Below are 20,249 nucleotides of genomic sequence, written 5' to 3'. Positions count from 1 at the left end.
TGTGCAGGAATGCCCTGCTGCATGAAGCTGCGTGTCTGTCGATGCTAAACTGGGAACAATGGGTAGTTAAATTTATGAAGGCAGTGGTGCTGGGCAGACTGCTGACCCTAGTCCTTATTCCATGTCACTTCTCCAGAATATTCTCACTAAGTAAACACCAAATAAGAAAGGTGCTGTAAATTGTAACCCTTAAAAGCCTGCCTCTGAGCGTCTCTGCAGTTGCGTTTCAGTCCCTCTCCTAGGTGAAACATAACATTCCCACGTTGCCAGTGCTAAATAGCCAGAGGACCTATAAGCTGAACTGTCAACATAATTCACAATCTGCCAGGTCACTGGTTACCAAGGATTTAACTGAGCAGCTCCATGACCTTTGCAATAGAAGGTCATTCAAAGACAAGATATATTGTGAAACAAGGGCCTTTGAATTTGTCTCAGAAATGTTTGCTGCAGTTTAGCCAAACTCAGAACAGTGAACAAATAGATTAAATGTTATCATTATGTCACAAACTTCTTTGAGGTTCAGATGCAAAAACACAAAGAAATCGACACAACTTGCTCATTAACAAAGTGGGCCATCACAACATTTCTTCTAACAACCCTACTCTTATATTTACTTGTTATTTCAGAGTTATTTGTTATTGTTATTTAAATGTATATTTTTTTAATTTATTATTTTGCTACTGGTTTGAATTCATAATAATAATAATAATAATAATACATTTTATTTGAGGGTGCCTTTCTAAAACCCAAGGTCACCATACAAAGAGAAAAAGACATCAATAAAACATTAGATTAAAATAGATTCTAATAAATTAAAATACAGAAACCAGCAAAATACAACCACAAACAACAAATTAAAATAAAACCACACAATTTGACAGCAAGTAAAATCTGTAATCTGTAATCTGAATTCACACTCCCTATTGTTTATTACTGAATTCATTTATTGTAGCTGATCGCTTATTTATTAGGACATCTCAGCACAAAACAGTCATTCAAGTTTAACCATGTTAATGTTCATAAGTCAAAATGTTTTAATAAAACAAATCTTGCCAGTCATTTCAAATTGTTTATTCTGCAACACAAATTAAGGAATGAAATGAAAGTGAGGACTAAGAAATAACGTCCTTAGTAATCAGGCAGTAAACATGACTATTTCTGTAACAATCATAAAGTTCCAGTGCATTACACAGCACTGAGACTGCGTATACACTTTATGCATTTAAAGGGTATTGGAATAATAATACTAAGTGTGTGTGGCAGCAGTGATAAAGCCAATGACTCAAACCACCCCAAACATGTTTATATGCTGACATTTTGAAATTTTCAGCTGCAAATATTTTATTTTAAGATACAGAACTTATTTAAAACATGCAATTACAGGCACTCTTACTTAAACATTATGTTTTTAGGGATACTTCTCCTGTAAATGCCCTCATAAATCGAGGAAATTTGTAAAATAATCCCAAAAAATCCAGTGATCATTGATCTTAATATAAACCAAATATACTTTAGGCTTCAAAGTCTAAGTCCAAGCCCTTCTGTCAGCTTTTCCAGTCAGACCTCCCTCAGTTAGTTCGTTTTTTGTGCGCCATTAAACTTGGCTGTGAATTCAATTTTTTATTGTGGTCTGATTTTTATATAAGATCTCCCCCAAGTGGCAGCCATGTGTTCAGTTCTTCAGCCACAAAGATGTTAAAACAAACATCACCATGGAACAGATGAACTCTGCCCTCGGCTGCAAACTGTGACAAACAGAAAGCTCAACAGGGTGTCCTGTTGGAAATGCAAAGACTGACTGTGAATAGAATTAAACACACTTTTGTTGTACTGCTGCTAGCAGTCTCTGCTGCTTCAAAATGACTGTCAGAATGAACATTTTTGTTTTTCATTCTTTCAGAGAACACTGAACATCTTTAAGTTAGATACATGACGCTGATTTGTGCAGGCATGCACCTCCTAGTTTAAGTACTTTTAAGACAATGAGTGACTCCAAGGGCTAACTGCTTGATTTTAGGCCAAATGCATGAAAACTATGATCTGCTACTGAGCAAAAGAAAGTCCTTCATACTTCATGATCAGATTCCCCGTCCTTGCACACAGGAAGCCATCGGGTCACTCTGTTTCCTTCAGCAGAGAATAAGCCATTTGACATCTTGTTGAAGTGCAGCCTGTGGTTTTTCCATATAAGATGTTTTATTAGTTGAAGCTCCACATTGTGTCCATCCACTACCACCCACCATTAAAGACACATGCCTCTGTCCCAGTGATTCAGCTCATATGCAGTGGCATACTGCAAATAAACCCTGACTGAGAGATTTGTGGGGGCCTCCCAAGCTGCTAAACCCACTGACTGACGGCCACTAGGCAAGCGAACTTAAATTGCGATGAGCATTAAATTTTGTGTGTGATTCATATGGACATGATAAAAGACTTTCAGTATGTTGCCCTGAGCAGATGATTAAAATTTAGGCGACAGTGACCAGTCGCTTAAATCAGGATGTTTCAACTCTTCCTGAACCCGGCCAGAGCAAGAGATGAAGCCCTAGTCGGGGTGAGAGACTCTGAAGTCATATCTACTATGCTTTGACTCATTGGTTGAACAGCTTATTAGGCTGCCACTTTTTTCAGCATTTTGTATCTAGCATATACTACTATGATTAGTATTCCTTTCAGCTTGTAAGGAAATAACAGTGTGCTGGAGAGTTATATGTTTGAGGATTTAAAGCCAGTTTAATGAAAACAACCATATTTGGACTTAAGGCATGGCTGTTTTAGCCATGTTGAATTATTCAAGGTCTTATTTTGTAATTCCTTTGGAAAAGAATTGATCAAACACTGCAGTTACTGAGTTTACACTCTTTCATTTACTTCATACCACCATCAGAATGCACACTAAGTACATTAAATATTTTATGGGCTTCATAAGAAACATATTCAGGAGAGACCAATAACCCAAACTGGACTTTGTGTTCACTTTTATCATTTTCACAAAACTGGAAAAAGCTCTTTTCTAAGTGTGTTATTCCCACACACAGTTATTACAAACAGAAGTCTGTGCAAATAATTATATTTGTCTTCAACAGAGAAACCAGCCAAATTGCATTGTGAATGTTTGGATCCATATGACTTGTCCCAGGTGGTTTTTTCAGGTGGTGAAAACTTTCTGCAAACAATGAAGTCACTTTTGAAAAAGGATTTTATGAAAAGCATATAAAGAAATATGAAGACCCTGTAATAAAGGTATAATTAAATGCAATATAAAGCTGAAAAAGGTTTCATGTACATTTGATTTGGGATTCCAAACTACAAAGTAAGAAGGCGTGACACTCACCAAAAGCTAAACCTAATAGAACATTTTAATATTGGCTCATAAGGTGTCATAACATGTCAGGAGCATATAATTAAACTGAGCAGAAGGACTGGAAAACAAAAAAACAGCTGTGAAAGAGTCAAAACTACAGTTCAAATGTCCTATTGAAGGTTGGTTGCAAAGCCAAATCTATGCACACAGCTTCCACACAGGCTGGCTGACTGACTAGATGGATGGATGGATGGAAAAATATATGGATTGGCAAAACTCACCTGTTTTACATTTTATTACAATGTAAAAAAAAAAATAGTTACCTTTGTTTTGTGAATGTTTTTAAGTCAGCATCCAGTATAACTGTCCAGCGATCCATGCTTCCATCTTACTAACCAGCAGCGTTGGGGAGTAACGGAATAGAGATTGAAAATGTGACGTCATTGAGGGGTAAAACCGCAAAGGATTGTGGGTATTCGTGGCAAGCGGTACTAGCGCAAGCAGGCTTTCAATTGAAATCAGTTACACAGCGATAAAAAGAAACAAAAAATGGCAAGAAGCTGTTGTATTATTAACTGCAATAGCCGGTCGCATGACAGCCACGGGAAGCCGACGGGTAAAGAGATCGTTTGTTATCGGATTACGTCGTTGAAGAGAAATTGTTCAAGCCAGTGGCGGCTGGCCCATAGGGGGCGCTCGGGCTCCGCCCCCCCAAATGTGGAGGAGTAAAAATATATATTTTTAAAAAATTCATCAATGATAGTTTTACTATGTGTGTGCCCATATACAGCCAGGCGTATTTTAACATTTTCACCAGCTGACTCATTAAAGTTCAACCAACAAACGGTGTTTTTCTTCTTCTGGGGCGCTCGTCAAAGCGCCCTTGATATGCAGCGAAATAGCCTATCATTAAATGGTTGCCAGGGGAAAATAATAAATATTTGACCTATCAGCGTCGCTGAATTAAATGGTTTGGGGGCGCTTAAAATTGCGCCCCTGCAGAAAACGCGCAAAGATTTGCTGTTCTAGAATTTTACCTCAGTCAGTAGCCTAAGTGAGCTATAAGGTCAGAGAGAGACGATGGCAGCGGTATTGTTAACGGTTGAGGCACAGCCTCCCCCAAATTCGGTTAGATCGCTTCTAACCTACCCTTTTGCCAGAAGGACAATGGCAGAAAAACTGCAAGTTAAAGAGTTGGGACCTGACAAGCCCGAAATTCAACTAACCCAGGCAACGAAGGAGAAGTCAAAAGCATACAACAGGACTTTTTGTCGGAGTTGGTTCCAGCGCAAGTCGTGGCTGACAGGCTGTGGAACAGCTAATGCACTTTTTTGTTTCCCGTGCATACTGTTCAAAAGTGACAAGTGTGATTTGACGTGGACACAATCTGGACAAACCGACTTAAAGCACCTCTCCGAACGAATCAAGAAACATGAAAGCTCACGAGTTCATATGGACAACAGTGTAAAGCTAGCTGTGCTAGGGAAAACTAGCATAGCGGCGCAGCTAGATGATGGACATCGGATTGCTTTAAGAAGGCACAACGAAGAGGTAGATAAAAACCGTCATATTTTATCTAAAATCATCGATTGTATTAAGTTTTGTGGTGCTTTTGAGCTAGCAATGCGGGGACATGATGAAAGTGATTCCTCAGACAATCCAGGGATTTTTAGAGGTTTAGTCGACTTGATGGCATCAATTGATCACGACTTGAGGCAACACCTTGAAAATGCTACTGTATTTAAAGGCACCTCGAAAACAGTCCAGAACGAGATCCTGGATTGCATGTTGGCAGTTCTGAGAGAAAGGATCGTGGAAGAAGTAAAGGCAGCGAAGTTTTTAGCCATTCAAGCTGATGAAACCACTGACATTTCTACACACTGTCAGTTAGTCATGGTGCTAAGATACATTGACCAACGAAACCGTATTCAAGAGCGTTTTTTTGAATTCATCAAGCTACCCAATGCTTGTGCAGATGCAATAGCCAGTGCCTTATCGGAGAGGCTGCGCTTCATCCTCCCCCAGGGACAAGAGAGAAAGTTGATCGCCCAGGCCTACGATGGGGCCGCTGTAATGAGGGGTACCACTGGAGGAGTGCAGCGTAAGATACAGGACATTTATGCTAACGCTCACTACGTACATTGTTATGCCCATCAGTTAAACCTGGTAATGCAACAAGCAACCTCCCACATCCCTCAAATCAGTCACTTTTTTTCCGACATAGCAGGATTCGCTTCTTTTTTTACTAAATCGAGCAAGAGGACTGCAGTGCTTGACGAGGTGGTGGCGCACCGACTTCCAAGTGCATCGGCAACCCGTTGGAACTTCAACAGTCGTGCTGTGAATACAGTGTATGAACATAAAGACGATCTGGTGAGGTGTTTTCAGACCATCCGTAACAGTGAAGGATTTGATGCCCCTACAAAGAGAGATGCCGGTGGTTTCGTGAGAATGCTGGAAGACGAAGCTTTCTGTTTTTTCCTGGCCTTGTTTCACAAGATAATGCCACATGTAGACATGCTGTATAACCACCTACAGAAGAGAAACATCGATTCTGTCACCATCGCAGGGATCACCCAGACATTCATCAGCCGCATGCAGGCTATCAGGTAGGCATAAAAGCATAAATATGTAACCTAGAATAAATGTTAATTATCTATGCATAGATTCTATCAAATTCTCTGCATATATTCTGTGTTCTGTGACTTAAATGTTTAATGGAATTCAGATAATTTTGATTTATATCAGCCTTTGAAGTAATTTTATGAAAAATATTTGATTAAGTATATTTGATGAAGTATATTCCCAGTAATGATTTGATGTAGCCTATACCATAGGCTATTTCCTGAAATTATGGCCAGGGCCTTTATTTACTTGCACTGGTTTTCCCCCAGCCATTAAACCAGGTCCGGTTATTAATTAAATCCGGTAATTCCCGGTAATTAGAACACAACCTTTGTTTGGTTTGTGTTTGGTTAATATATCCCTATTCAGTTTTCAGAAGCCATTAATGAAACTTATGTATTGGATCAGGGAGGCACTTCCTAATCTGGTTGTGGATGAGGAGTACAGGGGACCTGTTCAAGACCCACCCACAAAGAGACGGAGAACATTGGGGGAAGACAGGCAACACCATTTGGCACTGGAGGTAAGCACTAGCTGCTTGGTCTGATTTAAATCGGATCATCAGATAAAATCTAATGACGATGCTGTCAGATGTCATTTGATATAGTGGTCATGACTGTTTTGTTTTGTTATGGACAGATTTTTTTTTTCAGAATAATGATTAACATGAGACATGTGCCAAAGTCTTACCACTGAATCTAACTCTTACCAATTATATATTATTGGATAGGTGTGCGACACCATTATGAGCCATGCCAAGGAGAGGTTTTCTTTCACCAAGCACCTTGTCAGCGCCACTCTGTTGCAAGGAGACTTGTTCCAACAACACAGCAAAAATTTTCCAGATGCAGCACTACAAACCACAGTGGAAGCCTATCCCTCATTGGACAAAGCCAGACTTAAAACAGAACTGTCCCTGATCTACGACAACGAGGAGTTTCAGAGTTGTAGTGGTGCGCTGGCGCTCTATCAGGTTCTGATGGAAAACAACCTTCAAGACACATTCACCGAAACTGTAAGTCTTCTTAACATCCTCATCACCACACCAATGACAACATCAGAATCGGAGAGGTGTTTCTCTACTTTAAAGAGGATAAAAACTTTCCTGAGAAACAATATGGCTCAGGATCGGCTCAACGCTCTGGCTATGCTGTCCATAGAGAAAAAACTCACACAAGAACTTCCTGATTTCAACACCAGGGTCATCGAGAAATTTGCCACTCAGAAAGACAGACCAGCAAAGTTCTTGTACAAATAAGAACCCTTAACCATATTTACTCTCTTTCTCCATCCCTCTCTCTTTCTCTCTTTAGCCCACCCCCCCAATCAGTTTACAGTTGTTGTTTTCAATAGTTATTTTTCATTCATTCAAAAAAAAAAAAAAAATCTGTTCATGTTCATTTTTACAAATCTATACAAATGGCCAGAATATGGTTGTTCATTTTAAATTTAAATTAAAATTGTGTTGTTTGATGTACTCATTAAATGGGTCATTTTAGTCGATATCATAAAAATTGCCCCCCCTGAGATTTTTTTCAGGAGCCGCCACTGGTTCAAGCCATGTTTCCGAAGTAAAAAAGAGCCAACCGATGGCCTGGATTGCAGCCATTCAAAGACCAAATATAATGTCCCAGAACACTCCAGCTCACATGTTAGTCTGCTCCAAGCATTTCCACAAAGGTAAGTGTTTTGTAGTAGTTAATACGTCATTTTTCATAACATAATTGGTGATATAGGTTACAAGCAAGTCTGGCGCTGAACAGAAATGGTCGCGCTATGCTCCTTTGTTTATTGTGCATAAATAGTGAATTGTCCTGACAGAATATTGCGTTTCGCTTCTGTTATTACCACGGTACATTGACAAAACGTATACTTTTATTCACAGGATAAAACTGTTTTTTGTATCACTAATTGCCCAGTGAGATTACAGCATACAATATTATTGTCACTGCTACATTTCTGTAATGCCTACCAGAAATTATTTCCACTACTAATTAATTACCGTTGAGCTCAAAGGTTATATTAATAAACGGTTAACGAATGTGTATTTATGAAGACGATTTGTGAGACTGGTAAACTTGGTCTTGTGTTCTACACGGTGCATTTCAAGGTCCTGTACCCATCCGTCGGTAAACTGTACCTGGGCTTGTTGCAGTGACCTGAAGTTACTAAACTTCATGAGTGTATGCACTCACTCCAAGAACCGTATAATTATAAATCTGAGCGTGGTGAAAGTTGGGCAGCACGCTAACGTCTTTTGTCCACTCTGTGTGCTCCTAAGGGTCTGACCCTTTCACTCCTTTGATTTTTTTCCTCGTACCTTTTCTTTGCCTTTTCGTCGAGTCTGTCTTTGTACGGTCCGGCATTGTTCTCCTTCGTTTTGTACATTCCTCTTTTGGGGGGCAAAGAAAAAGCAAGAAGGTATTGAAACCGGCGAATGAACGTTTTGTGGTGCTGCAAATGCTTGCATTTGATGCGGTACTTTGATTGTTTTGCCTCGAGTTCCCGGCATGCAATGCGCGAAAGTCACGTGGTCTGTCAATCTCTATACATGTACCGCCGTTACGTATTTAAAATACAAAATATGAGTAACTGTATTCCGTTACAGTTATCGTTTAAAAAGGTGGTATTTAGAATACAGTTACTTTGTTGAAATAAATGGATTACACGGCGGTATTTTCCTGTTTCATATTGTCGCGGGTCAGGACTGTTTGGGTTTTGTTTGACAGCTACGTTCTGTTGTTCCAGGCGGCAGCGTTACGGTTGCCATGGTTACAGGGTGACTCTCTCTGCAACTGCGTGTTTCCTGGGTGAGAGAACGCCTTTTTGTTGTTGTTGTGCTAAGCTAATAGGCAGAATGCTACAGGCATAGTGGGCAGTGTACTCTGTGCTGCAGGGAGAATGGACTGCCATACCCGTTATGTGTCTGTGAGCGGGAGGAGGGAGAAAAAGGAGAGTGGAAAAGTATGAGTTGTCATCGAGCAGAAACGGGAGCTGGAAGCATGTAAATATAATAATAACCACTGCAGCCAAGAAGAGTGCCTGACGAGCCCAGTTGTAAGTACGCTGTACACTGTGTTCGTGTTTCCTCCGAAAAAATAAGTTCCGTTGGAGCAGCCTTTCAACGCCTCTGTCTGTCTCTTGCTAGCAAACTTGACCCAGACCAGCGGTCCCCAACCTTTTTTGCGCCACAGACCGGTTTATGCCCGACAATATTTTCACAGACCGGCAATAAGGTGTCCCGGATAAATACAACAAAATAAAACTAGTGCCGGTACCGATAAAAAGAAGATTTATTCATAACACACGTGAAAAAACCCAGGAAAACCGAGTTAATGATAAAAACGATAACAAAATAATGCTGAAAACCGATAAAAACCCTGAAAACCATACATTTCACACCTGAGCCTCAACTCTCGCGGCCCGGTACCAAACGACTCACGGACCGGTACCGGTCCGAGGCCCGGGGATTGGGGACCGCTGACCCAGACAACAAAGTAAAGCTATTTTTCGGCAACGAGCCCGACACGAAACCCGACCAGAGGTCCCTTCACTATGGTTACTACGGACCTTCAGTAATAGTAATAAATCACATTCATGTAGTTGTAAACAGCATGATAATATATTAAGTAATCCAAAGTATTCAGAATACGTTACTCTCATTGAGTAACGTAACGGAATACGTTACAAAATACATTTTGGGGCATGTACTCTGTAATCTGTAGTGGAATACATTTTAAAAGTAAGCTTCCCAACACTGCTAACCAGGCTAGCCTGCCAGATAGCATAAGCCAATAACTTTGTCCAAATAGCCCCCCCCCCCCCCCCCCCCCCCCCCTTTTCAAAGGGAAACAGAATGCCAAACTTAGAATTTTAAAACAGTAATCCACAAACCATTAGATGGTACCTTGTCACAGTGGCTATTGCCATCATACAAATTTGTATACAATATAAAGAACAGGTCAAAGATGCTGAATACTCCACCCACTGCACCACACAGAGTGTTCACCACAAAGGTTTCCTTATTATTTGTTGCAAAATATTGTTGATTGTAAACGCTCAGAGAATCATGGCGTGAAGCTCTCAGAGGAGGCTGTGACTGTGTGGCCTGTGTGGCAAAAAGCTTACAGCCCTACAGCAGAGTCCAACACCAACACCAACAGGATGACAGGCCAAGTTATGGTAATAACCTCTCAGTGTGTCAAATCTCATTTTAAAGTGGCACTAAAACGTTTCCTACCGCTGGATTATAAAATGCATTTAACAGGTAAACAAAAGACGAGTGACAATAACAAAAAAAAGGGGATGAGACCTCATCTACTATTGTAGCCACAGACCCCCTCTGGAGAAATAAATATAGACACAGAAAGACTAGCACATGTGGATAAATGTCATCTCAGCTTCTACAGTATTCCTTCTCTTACGGTGCCATCTACATTTTTTGACCCATTCCTTTAAATCTACAGATTTGTAACCACATTGCTCCAAGATATCCAAGAATTTAAATATTTTCCCTAACGGTCACGGCCAGTGCAAACTCTACAGTGATCTAAAAGTTGTAAAGTTTGTAATCAGGTAAAAAGGAAAATATTAGAAGAGCATTCAAATAATGTATTTTTCTGCCAGTGAATAGCAAAAGAAAGGCATCTTGGATGGTTGATAGTGTAAAGAAACAAGAACAAAAGCAGATGATGGATGTTAAAAAAATCTTTTCTTTTTTAGTGACATTGTATCAGCTATAACGTCCTACTGCTCTACTGCTCATGATGAGATGTCTGGCACAGCCTCTCCTCCTATTAGTCCAAAGAAGCTGAAGAGGAGATAATGGAAGAAGTTAAAAAGTAGATCTCTGCGCAGACTGAGCAAACAAAGTTGTGAAGTTTGACATTCTTTGGCTTCCTCTGGTAAAACTGTTTGAACAGCACTGAATTTGAAGTTTTTGGCAGGGCCAAGTTATTTAGAGAGTTTGAGTTTTTTTTGGGGGGGGGTTGGCTTGCTTTATGTTACTCACCATCAAAGGGGAAGTATACTGTGAAGGACCGAGAAGCTTTTAAAAACAGCTGGAACCTGGACACACTTCCTGATGTGATCATAGTTTTGAATTATTTCACTTATTTTAGAAATGTGAAAAAATATATATTGTTGTGGCAACAAAACAGATATCAGCATGCATAAATTTGGTATTACTGAGTGAAACCAGGTGGTGTATGCCAACTTTCCAAAACAGAAAATGTTGAACACTAAACTCCTGCACTGTTGGGTTGTGTCAAGAAGGGCATCCTTCATGAACATCTGCCACACACTTTATTAAACCCCACTTTGTACTTTAGTGGCACTGGATCCACTTATGACTTTGTGTGAACCCAATTTCAAGGTTATCTGCTTTAATCTGTTTAAATGTCTCCTAACATGCATGTGGGATTACAAGAACAACTACAAAAATTGAACCTATTTCATGTCTTGATATTTTATATGATGATCATGAAAACTGTATTGGACTGGAATCAGACGCCCACATTAAATGATTTTCGTTTTGGATTCCAGTTAGCTCCATCTCTATTGCATGGACATATGTCTGGTGAGAAGAAACCATAATACACCTCAGAACAGATGTGGTTTTGTCATCTCCCTGCTTTTCCAAGCTGCTGATGAACCAAATGTTTCCACTGTGCAGCTATTTAAAGAAATAGAAATGAGTCTAGAGGGAACAGCATGGTTTTTCACTGTGACCTCCAAGGCACGGTTCAAGGAAAGAGGTCAAAGGGTTAAAAGGAACAGCCAGCCAACTGTATATGATATTAACATCTTGGACTACAAGAAAAGGAACCTATAATATAGATAGTTATAATTAAAGTGTATGTAACAAAAATGGCTGTGTCTTGTGCAATCAAGTGAATGCACAAAAATAATTTATAATGATTAATTCAGCTGAATACAATAAAAAAGTTTTCTCTGAGAATCCAATCTTGTGTCAGCTGGACCCTCTGTTGGGTTTGTGGCATGTCTTTGATCCGATCGCTCCATAAAATGCAGCCCTTGCCTTCGTCCAGCAGTCTGGGAGATCTTTCCAGCATTCCTTCCTGTTTGTCGTCATGGTGCCAGCAGGACAGCTGGGCTGTATTTAAGGTCCTCCTCTTCTGAACTCTGACCAGAACGACAAAGACACCTTCTGCTACATCACACAGCCAGAGAGGAGGGAAGAATAAACCCTGAACCAAAGGACTCAAATCGGACCCTGAAGACAACTGACCGTTTTTTAGGCTGCAAATAGTTTTGATTCTATGCAGGAAGATGGTCAGTGTGGTGGATAGAGTGGTATTTGTTTTCTTCGTCACAGCACAGGTAGGAATCACAGTGGTAATGAAATATCCCTGTAGGACTTTAGGTTTTAACATAGAAAGTGTTTTATTATTTAATACCAGGTAGTTAAATCATTTTAAATAGTTTTATATATATTTGATGTATATTTTTACATTTTTTGTTTTTTCCTTAGGTTTTTACACTAGTCTGGTGCCAGGTGTGTCCACGGAGATGCCAGTGCCCTAAAGAGCCTCCCATGTGTCCCCCTGGGGTGCCTCTGGTTCTGGATGATTGCGTCTGCTGCCTGGTGTGTGCCCGTCAAAAAGGGCAGGCGTGCTCTGACATGAATCCCTGTGACACGCGTAAAGGGCTCCAATGTGACTACTCAGCTGACATCCACAAGAGGACTGGTATTTGTACAGGTGAATGGGGTGATCTTAGGGCTACTACGTAGAGTTTTCAAAATCATAGCTTAACCCTTCATAGTTTTGCCCTCTCTTGTTGTTTTGCCTCCTTCCTCCAGCTCCCAAGGTAGCTGTGTGTGTTATAGACGGCTCTGTCTACCAGAACGGTCAGACCTTTTTCCCCAGCTGTAAGTACCAGTGTATATGCCGCGACGGGCAGGTGGCATGTGTGTCACGCTGCAACGTGGATGTTATGCTGCCTGGACCAGACTGCCCCATGCCACGCAGGATCCAGGTGCCTGGAGAGTGCTGCGAGAAGTGGGTGTGTGAGCCCCAGGCTGGGGCTAGTGCACTGGGCGGCTTTGCCATGGCAGGTGAGAAGACTGCAAGTAGGATGAAATGAGACGGGCTGTTTATACTGAGGTGTACATAAGCTGCACATTCTTTTTTGACATTGGAGTCACTCCTCTGTGAGTCACAGTGGTAAAAGGTTTTGCATATTTCTTTGACATGTTTAGAGTTAAGGTAGTAAGAACCAGGAGAAGGAGTAAAAGAGGAAATTAGAGTAAGATTTGAGGACGAGGAAGCACAGAACAAAGAGACAGTGTTGTAACATGAGTCTGGAATGTGCAACCTGAGCATGGTCTCTTAAACATGCCATGGCACATGGTGATCACTGGCTTTTCCAGAATATGCTTTGAAGCTTTTACTTTTAGATTTCTGTCTAAACTGCCTTTCTGTGTTTCATTCAGCCTACCGTCAGGAAGAAACTGTGAGTTTTGACGGATGGGACCGGAGCCTGAACTGCATTGAGCAGACTACAGAGTGGGGAGCGTGCTCTCAAACGTGCGGCATGGGAGTGTCCACCAGGGTCACAAATAAGAACAGCCGGTGTGAGATGGTGAAGCAGAGTCGGCTGTGTATGATTAGACCCTGTGATGAGCAGCAGGTCCAGCTGACACAGCTTGCACAAAAGGTACAGTTTGAGTAAAGGTTTCTGCATTTTCTTTAGCTTGGTTAGATCTGCGTAACTTGGCTGCATGAGCTAATTTCACAACGACAAAGCACAAGAATGAAGTTATTTTCCAGAGCGATGTAGCGCACATTAACTGAGTTGTTGCATCTACCGCTCCCTGCAGAGAGGCAGTAGGTGCCAGAAGATGGTGAGGAGCAGCAAAGCCATTCACCTCTCCTATAAGAACTGCACCAGCGTCCAAGCCTACAAACCTCGGTTCTGTGGCTCCTGCACAGACGGACGCTGCTGCACCCCTCACAGAACCAAAACCGCGCTGGTGGAGTTCCAGTGTGCTAATGGGAAAACTACACGGAGGCCTGTCATGGTGATCGTGACGTGTGCCTGCCACCGCCACTGCCCTCGAGACAATGCTGTGTGGCCGCCCTCAGAGCTGGGTTACACTGGCATGAGAATGTAGATCAGGGAGTACCAAAAAGTTTATTAGTGAGATCACAATTATCACGAGTCAAACATCAGAGTGGGGCTGATGGCTCTGTTCTAAAACCATCTATATCTTTAGTATGAATGAAGAACTTATTTTAAACAATTCACATTATACACACTATATTCTATAGAGCTATAATTTGGGACATATACACATCTGACATCTGCCCATTGTGGTACATGTATTCATGTATTCATTTTTTGATTCCTCCTGGTGAGGAATTGTTTCATGTCCTGTGGAAGATAAAAAAAAATCTTTACTTTTATTAAGTACGATGAAAGCACTTAAACCTTATGACTTATACGGCCTTTTTTATCACTTTTGGAGATCAGATACAGCATACTGCAATCCTTCCATAATAGATTTGGACAGATGAGTGTAGGCTGTAAAGAGCCTTTTAAACACCCTCTATTAAAGAGGTAGAGTAGGATGATGATATACAAGCACAGGGTTGTGTCATGGCTGTACAAAGCCTTTCTGCAACATGTTTATTGCTAATAAATTCAAGAATACCCTGTATCAGAATAAATGTTATTTTATAGCTTGACACTTGGATTAAAATTCATATTGATAAACAGACAGAAAAGAGGAAAGTGAGCGAAAGGTTACAACCAGAGGCGATCAGTAACCTTTTCTCCCACCGTGAGACACGTTTTTGAAATAACTGAACTGTTTACTTTGGACATTGTTGCAAACAAAAGCTCAACCTGTGAAAGAGAGGTCACTGTGGTGTCTAAGTGCCATTTCTAACATTGTCCTGAAATCTTGCCTCTGTTTTAAATGTACGCTTTTTATTTCTAGTGGACTTGTTTCTGTATTTTTATTTAAAGTAGTGCACGTAACAGCTATTTTGATCATGACAAAAGTTTTGTAAATACTTGCTGTGTAGCCTGTTTGACCGAGTGTGTATTGAATACACAGAGTTAATTGGTAATATTAAACACAAATTGTATATATTTTTTCTGCTTGATTCTTTTCGGCTTCTTTTTGTACATTTCTGAACAAAAATTGCAAAACTCAGCATTTGAAATAAAGGTGTATTTTTTGTATGAAAGCTGTGTTCTTTTTATTGCCATGCAATGATAAAATCTGCATTTGGAATCATTCTTACTTTTGGGATGAAGGTAGGATAAAATATCATTTTCAATTGGTTTGAGCAAAATGTGAAACACATGCAAGTTTTTAATATAAAACTTGCAGCTTGCAAATAAAGCTTGCAGGACACAACGTGCTACTGATGCTGCTGAATGCGTGGTAGATCTTTGTCCTACATCTTGCTGTTCTGCTGTACTTGATGTCAGACTCTGGATTTGCAAACTATTACTTGACTGACAATGGCTGCTCTACATTAAGAAGAAGTTAGAAGAAGAAGAATTTAGAATTTGGTAATATAGTTTGAGAAACCACCGACACTCACAGATTTAAATGACAAAAATAGGCTTTTTCACAGAAATAAATTGACATATTTTATTTTTCAGGCACGTGTTTTGGGAAATACCTCTTCCAAAGGATTCCCTTTTGAAACTTTAAGATGTCTGTGTTGGGACCTGGGAATTACCAAACCCTGTGAACTCTGCTGACAGTGGGAGGTGGCTCTTTGACCTCTCTCCATGAACCCAACCTGGGCGGTCATAATGGAAAACCCTAATATTCCCTGTGGGACTGCCACAGTTTCCTAAAATACCTCCTCAGTGGAAACTTTAGTTCATAGCTCAAATCAGCGGGGGCTGACAGTGTGGTCGGTGCTTCTGATTGCATTATTTTGCTGTCCAGAGGTGTGTGGAGATGTGTGGTTTTAACATGTGGCTCTAGGATTTTAAGCTTGTTATGTTGCAGTCAGTTGTATTTACTCTAAAAAAAAATTTTTTTATTAATACGAATATATCAATTGTGGTTTCTGTAATTCTTGTATGTATCTTGGTAACATTAAAAATTCATCCCTTTTAGTTTTTTGAGGGATTTGCATAGAAAAAGCTAGTGAATGGATTCCATCTTATGCGAAATAGACCAGAAAACCAGTAACATGTAAACAACAATACAGTAACAACTTGAAAAACATGCAGAATACAATTTAAAATCTTAGGTCCATACAGTATCACTGACATAAAGAAACCTTTTATGTATCAACACCGTATCAGTTATTATTATTTCAGCTTGTATAATGTTCTTAGTTCAGCATGCTGGCATGATACTGACATTAACACTATAACTGGGGCTATTGGGAATGTCAGCAGGACTGACCATGAGACTGTTTTGCAAATAGAAATTTTGAGCTGATAATGCAAAATGAAAAGTTATCTTTCATTATGGTTATCTTAGAAATTTCTCTCCAGTTAATTATATGGCAGGGCTGCTAAATATAAAATCTTGAACATTAATTTCTGAGCAGAGAACAAATTGCTTTTACCTTAAGTCTCCAAGGAGCTTAAATTTTTTTTTTAAATTGAAAATAAAACCCAATGTGGTGGTTTAGCTACATTAAGTACTGTTTAGTTGTACTGTATACAGTATTTCATCTGACTTCAGTGATTTGTGAACGTATGAGGGGGTATTAGAAAGCGTGAGCATATTGCTCCCCCAAGTGGTGTTACCATGCTCTTGAAAACCTAATGTGAATCATTTTTCATGTCGTGCAATAATAATGTACTCAAAAATGATAATATTACAGCTGTAAAAGCATTTATGTGATTTTCTGACATTTTGTATATAAAGTTCCATCATATTGTTGCACATGGCTAAGTGGCAGATTCCTTAATCACTACGCAGCTGGAAGCACACTGACCACAGCTTGTTAGTCTTCCAGCTCATAAAGGAAAAGATATCCATCTCTGTCTCTCTGTGAAGAGTAACGATGAAAAAAAAAATGATGCTTTAAGAAATACTCTTGAAAAACATTTTTTTAGTAGGAAGTTTAAAAAGTAGTAAATTAAAAAGCAAAGGTCCACGTCATTGTTGCCAAGCATCCAGCACTGAAATGAAATGAAATCACATCAATGGTAGGCTCAGATTAGCCCTCTCTACTGTTCATTCAGTGACGTCCAATATGAAAGCAGAAACAGGAATATCAAAGCAAACATCCAGTATAAGCGATTTGATTCTGGATCTTGAAAAATTTCTCGGAACTTCCATTGCAGCCTCTGTACACAGCTGAGTTCCTCAAAAGGACGAAAGAACAGGAAAATCCTCTCGCTGAAGTTGCAGCCAGTAACAGAGTACACTATCATTGCATTGTCTGGATCATAGAAGAACAAGTATCCCTGCTCATAATCTACAAACACCATGACTCTTTCAGGCCTTCTTCTTAAAACAGGCATTTGCAGGCATCGTTGACATCTGCAGTAATTACTTCCCGACCTTACAATCCAGTTTCCATTCCTGGGGTTTGGTCTGAATTTCTTTTGTCTTTGCATCGACTCCGGGACAACTCCTAAAACCCAGCCGGTCTGCCCTCCAACATGAACCTCGTAATAAAATCTCCCTTCAGACAAGCCCTTATTTTCAGAGATGTAGGAATAGCCACCCATGTGCCGTGGCTCCTCAGTGAGAAAAGAAAAAGCAGGAGGACCTACTGTCTGATTAGGCACGTTTGCTTTTGCTTTACCTTTGCCTTTCTTCTTGCTCTGTGTTTTCAGTTTTATCCTCTGATAATTCTGTGCTTGTTCTTGTTTAATTTCTGGCTCTTCTAATTTTTCCTTCCCCATCTGAGCTCTTTTATCTACATATTCTTCCTCCAAAGGGACAGTATCGTGAGCGCTGTGTTCCGTACACAGGGTACAAACACGAGTCTGCTCTGTCCTGCAGAAGAACTCTAAAATTCTGTTGTGTTTCATGCATATTTTGTCCTCCAGGTCATGCACAGGATTAGTCAGTCTGTGTCTTTTTAAGGCAGCGACTCTCTTATGAGGCTCTAAATGTGTCTCGCAGAAAGAAGCCAAACAGACTAAACAGGTTTTAGAGGCTCTGAACTTATTGCCAGAGCAATAATCACATGGCACCTGTCCTGGTGTGAGTGGAGAATTATTCTCAGCTGTTACATGGAGCGTCTTAAAATTCTCCACAACCTCCCTGAATCCGGTGTTGACACGAAGTTTGAGCCCTTTGTTGAACTTCTCGTTGCACAGTGGACACTGACGTTGGTCTTTGTCTTTCCAGTGTTTGGTGAGACAGGCTTTGCAGAAATTGTGTCCACATGGAATAGAAACAGGCTCAGTGAAGACATCCAGGCAGATGGAGCACTGGAGCTGATCTTCTGTCAGAAAACTGCTGGCTGCGGCCATTCCTGGAGCATGGCTTTGAAATCTATTGAGTATCAATAATAATACCTTTTATTAATTCATAGAATTACTAATATGAGCCATTACACACCAGAAAAATAACAAAACAAAGCTAACAACATGATCATAGAGTGACCCCGATGCTGCTGTCAACTAAACTTCCACGTAAAAGTCTAATCAACAAGTTTTAATCATTCACTTTACTTTGAATAAACATAATTAAATGGATATTATTAAAGGACTTGATCCTTACCTTCATGGACACATATGATCTGTTCTGCTGCCTCTTTAAAACAAACTATTATGCCTTTAAAAGTTTGACTTTTGACTGCACTGCAATGCTCACTTTCATTTCCTTATAAACGACTGAAATGTGCTCCTCCTCCCCTGACTCACACTCACAGGGCACAAGTCCAGGTTTAACTGGTGAATTATTGTTGGCATCCACATGGCGCGAAAAAGTATGCATGTAAAAATGTACTATAAAAACAACAAACTATAAGCAGAATTCAAAGTATTAAAATACTCATCCTAGATATATCTAATAAATACTTCATAGTTTTCTACATAAAACAGGGGAGCTGAGCCCCACCTTGTATGCAGACCTGTTTCCTGTCTTTGTACACAAACTGTTCTGTTTGCTTTCATTTCCTTGTAAATGATACAAAAAGAGCTCCATGCTCTGCTGAGTAACACTCCCTTTGACTTGTTTATTTATGACCCTCACCTCTTAACAGCCCTGAAAAGCAAATAATGACATTAAATGACTGAGAGCATGAGTTATATAAGCACTACTGTCTTTAATTATCTCTTACTGCAATCACTAAATTAACTTATTTACAAAAGCCACGAGAAGCGACTTTGAGTGTCTTAATCTTGAAAAACTCTCTTCTTGTAGCAAGTGATTATTTGTACAACCTCTGTTCTTAAAGGGTTAACTTCCACAGCTATGTTTGTGTGTTTCGCTCACAGGAATTAACTATTGTGCAATATTCCTTCCTTTGCCTGGACATTTGACTGAAGTTCTTGTTTCTAATTGTGGTTGCCTGAGTTTTAAAACCACCCAGAAACAGATAGTGCAAAGTTTTACTTGGTCAACAAGTTATATGATAATGTTTTATTTTCTTCTATAAAACCAAAGCTAAGCACTTTACACACTTTTAGTGCTACCAGCATGACTATAATCCGTTTTGTTTTATTTTCATTTCATTTCAGTATCAGATTCCATTTGGCACCAGCATGTCACAGTGACAGCTGGCTTCTCACATATTTGTATAGCTTTGTGTCAGTCAGTTGTCCAGTTGCCATTAATTTAATCTCCCAGCCCCTTTTTCACCATTCAGCATCATGCCACCCCTTTATCCATATGCATAAATCTCAATAGCAAGCTAACCAGTAAATATGTCTGGTCTTTCTAATGTCCATCCAGCGTCTGCTACATGTAGACAAGAACTGCTTTCCATTTGGGTGGAGTAGATCCAGCATCCTTGTGGTGTGCACGCTGACTCACTTACATGGCTTCCTGGAACACAAATCTAATTTGTTTCAGCTGTGCTTTTCCTGTAATCAAAGTAAAAGAAAAAATATTTTTGCTGGGAAAAAGTTTTGTAAGTCAGTAGAAATATGAGAGGATGAGGAGGCAGGAAACACGAAAGAACAGGTGAATGGATAGACGGGCTCAGTCATGTAAGCCATGAAGGCATGGAGTGGCAATGAAACTTTGATTGAAACTGTATACCTGTGGTCTCTAATATAACTGCTGAGAATAAAATATATTTATCAAGAGTGTCCTAAGCTATCAGGAGTGCTTGTTTTCTTTGCCAAACCATCATGTGCAGGTAAAACTAAAATTAACCACTAAATAACAGATCATTTATTTTGC

The 20,249-nt window shown here is 40.0% G+C and overlaps 3 protein-coding genes across 3 annotated transcripts; 2 read left to right on the top strand and 1 right to left on the bottom strand.

Annotated features, from left to right (window-relative positions):
* The first annotated feature begins 4,017 nt into the window (after positions 1-4,017).
* Positions 4,018-7,353, top strand: LOC134637918 (zinc finger MYM-type protein 1-like). The gene is made up of 3 exons (XM_063488482.1): positions 4,018-5,913; positions 6,338-6,452; positions 6,660-7,353. Exons 1-3 carry the CDS (start codon positions 4,385-4,387, stop codon positions 7,185-7,187), a joined length of 2,172 nt encoding a protein of 723 aa, XP_063344552.1. The 5' UTR covers positions 4,018-4,384; the 3' UTR covers positions 7,188-7,353.
* A 4,853-nt stretch (positions 7,354-12,206) lies between these two features.
* LOC134637921 (CCN family member 3-like) lies at positions 12,207-14,066 on the top strand. The gene is made up of 5 exons (XM_063488486.1): positions 12,207-12,271; positions 12,423-12,651; positions 12,753-13,007; positions 13,386-13,609; positions 13,773-14,066. Exons 1-5 carry the CDS (start codon positions 12,221-12,223, stop codon positions 14,064-14,066), a joined length of 1,053 nt encoding a protein of 350 aa, XP_063344556.1. The 5' UTR covers positions 12,207-12,220.
* Positions 14,067-16,567: 2,501 nt separating this feature from the next.
* LOC134637920 (nuclear factor 7, ovary-like) lies at positions 16,568-18,718 on the bottom strand. Its single transcript, XM_063488485.1, has 2 exons — positions 18,621-18,718; positions 16,568-18,392 (listed from the first exon to the last, which is right to left on the bottom strand). The coding sequence occupies exon 2, from the start codon at positions 18,368-18,370 to the stop codon at positions 17,111-17,113; it is 1,260 nt and encodes a 419-aa protein (XP_063344555.1). The 5' UTR covers positions 18,371-18,392; positions 18,621-18,718; the 3' UTR covers positions 16,568-17,110.
* Positions 18,719-20,249: the final 1,531 nt, after the last annotated feature.

Source organism: Pelmatolapia mariae, linkage group LG10_11 (genome assembly GCF_036321145.2).
Source record: "Pelmatolapia mariae isolate MD_Pm_ZW linkage group LG10_11, Pm_UMD_F_2, whole genome shotgun sequence".
Taxonomy (NCBI): Eukaryota; Metazoa; Chordata; class Actinopteri; order Cichliformes; family Cichlidae; genus Pelmatolapia; species Pelmatolapia mariae.
The sequence above is the reverse complement of the archived record's forward strand: the minus strand, read 5'-3'. Positions and strand labels throughout refer to the sequence as shown.

Excerpts from the sequence above, each read along its gene's own strand:
- LOC134637921 (XM_063488486.1), top strand. The coding sequence starts at position 12,221 with ATGGTCAGTGTGGTGGATAGAGTGGTATTTGTTTTCTTCGTCACAGCA. Across the intron at positions 12,652-12,752 it reads GAGGACTGGTATTTGTACAG|CTCCCAAGGTAGCTGTGTGT; the intron begins GTGAATGGGGTG and ends TCCTTCCTCCAG. Across the intron at positions 13,610-13,772 it reads TGACACAGCTTGCACAAAAG|AGAGGCAGTAGGTGCCAGAA; the intron begins GTACAGTTTGAG and ends CGCTCCCTGCAG.
- LOC134637918 (XM_063488482.1), top strand. The coding sequence starts at position 4,385 with ATGGCAGCGGTATTGTTAACGGTTGAGGCACAGCCTCCCCCAAATTCG. Across the intron at positions 5,914-6,337 it reads AGCCGCATGCAGGCTATCAG|GGAGGCACTTCCTAATCTGG; the intron begins GTAGGCATAAAA and ends GTATTGGATCAG. Across the intron at positions 6,453-6,659 it reads AACACCATTTGGCACTGGAG|GTGTGCGACACCATTATGAG; the intron begins GTAAGCACTAGC and ends ATTATTGGATAG.
- LOC134637920 (XM_063488485.1), bottom strand. The coding sequence starts at position 18,370 with ATGGCCGCAGCCAGCAGTTTTCTGACAGAAGATCAGCTCCAGTGCTCC.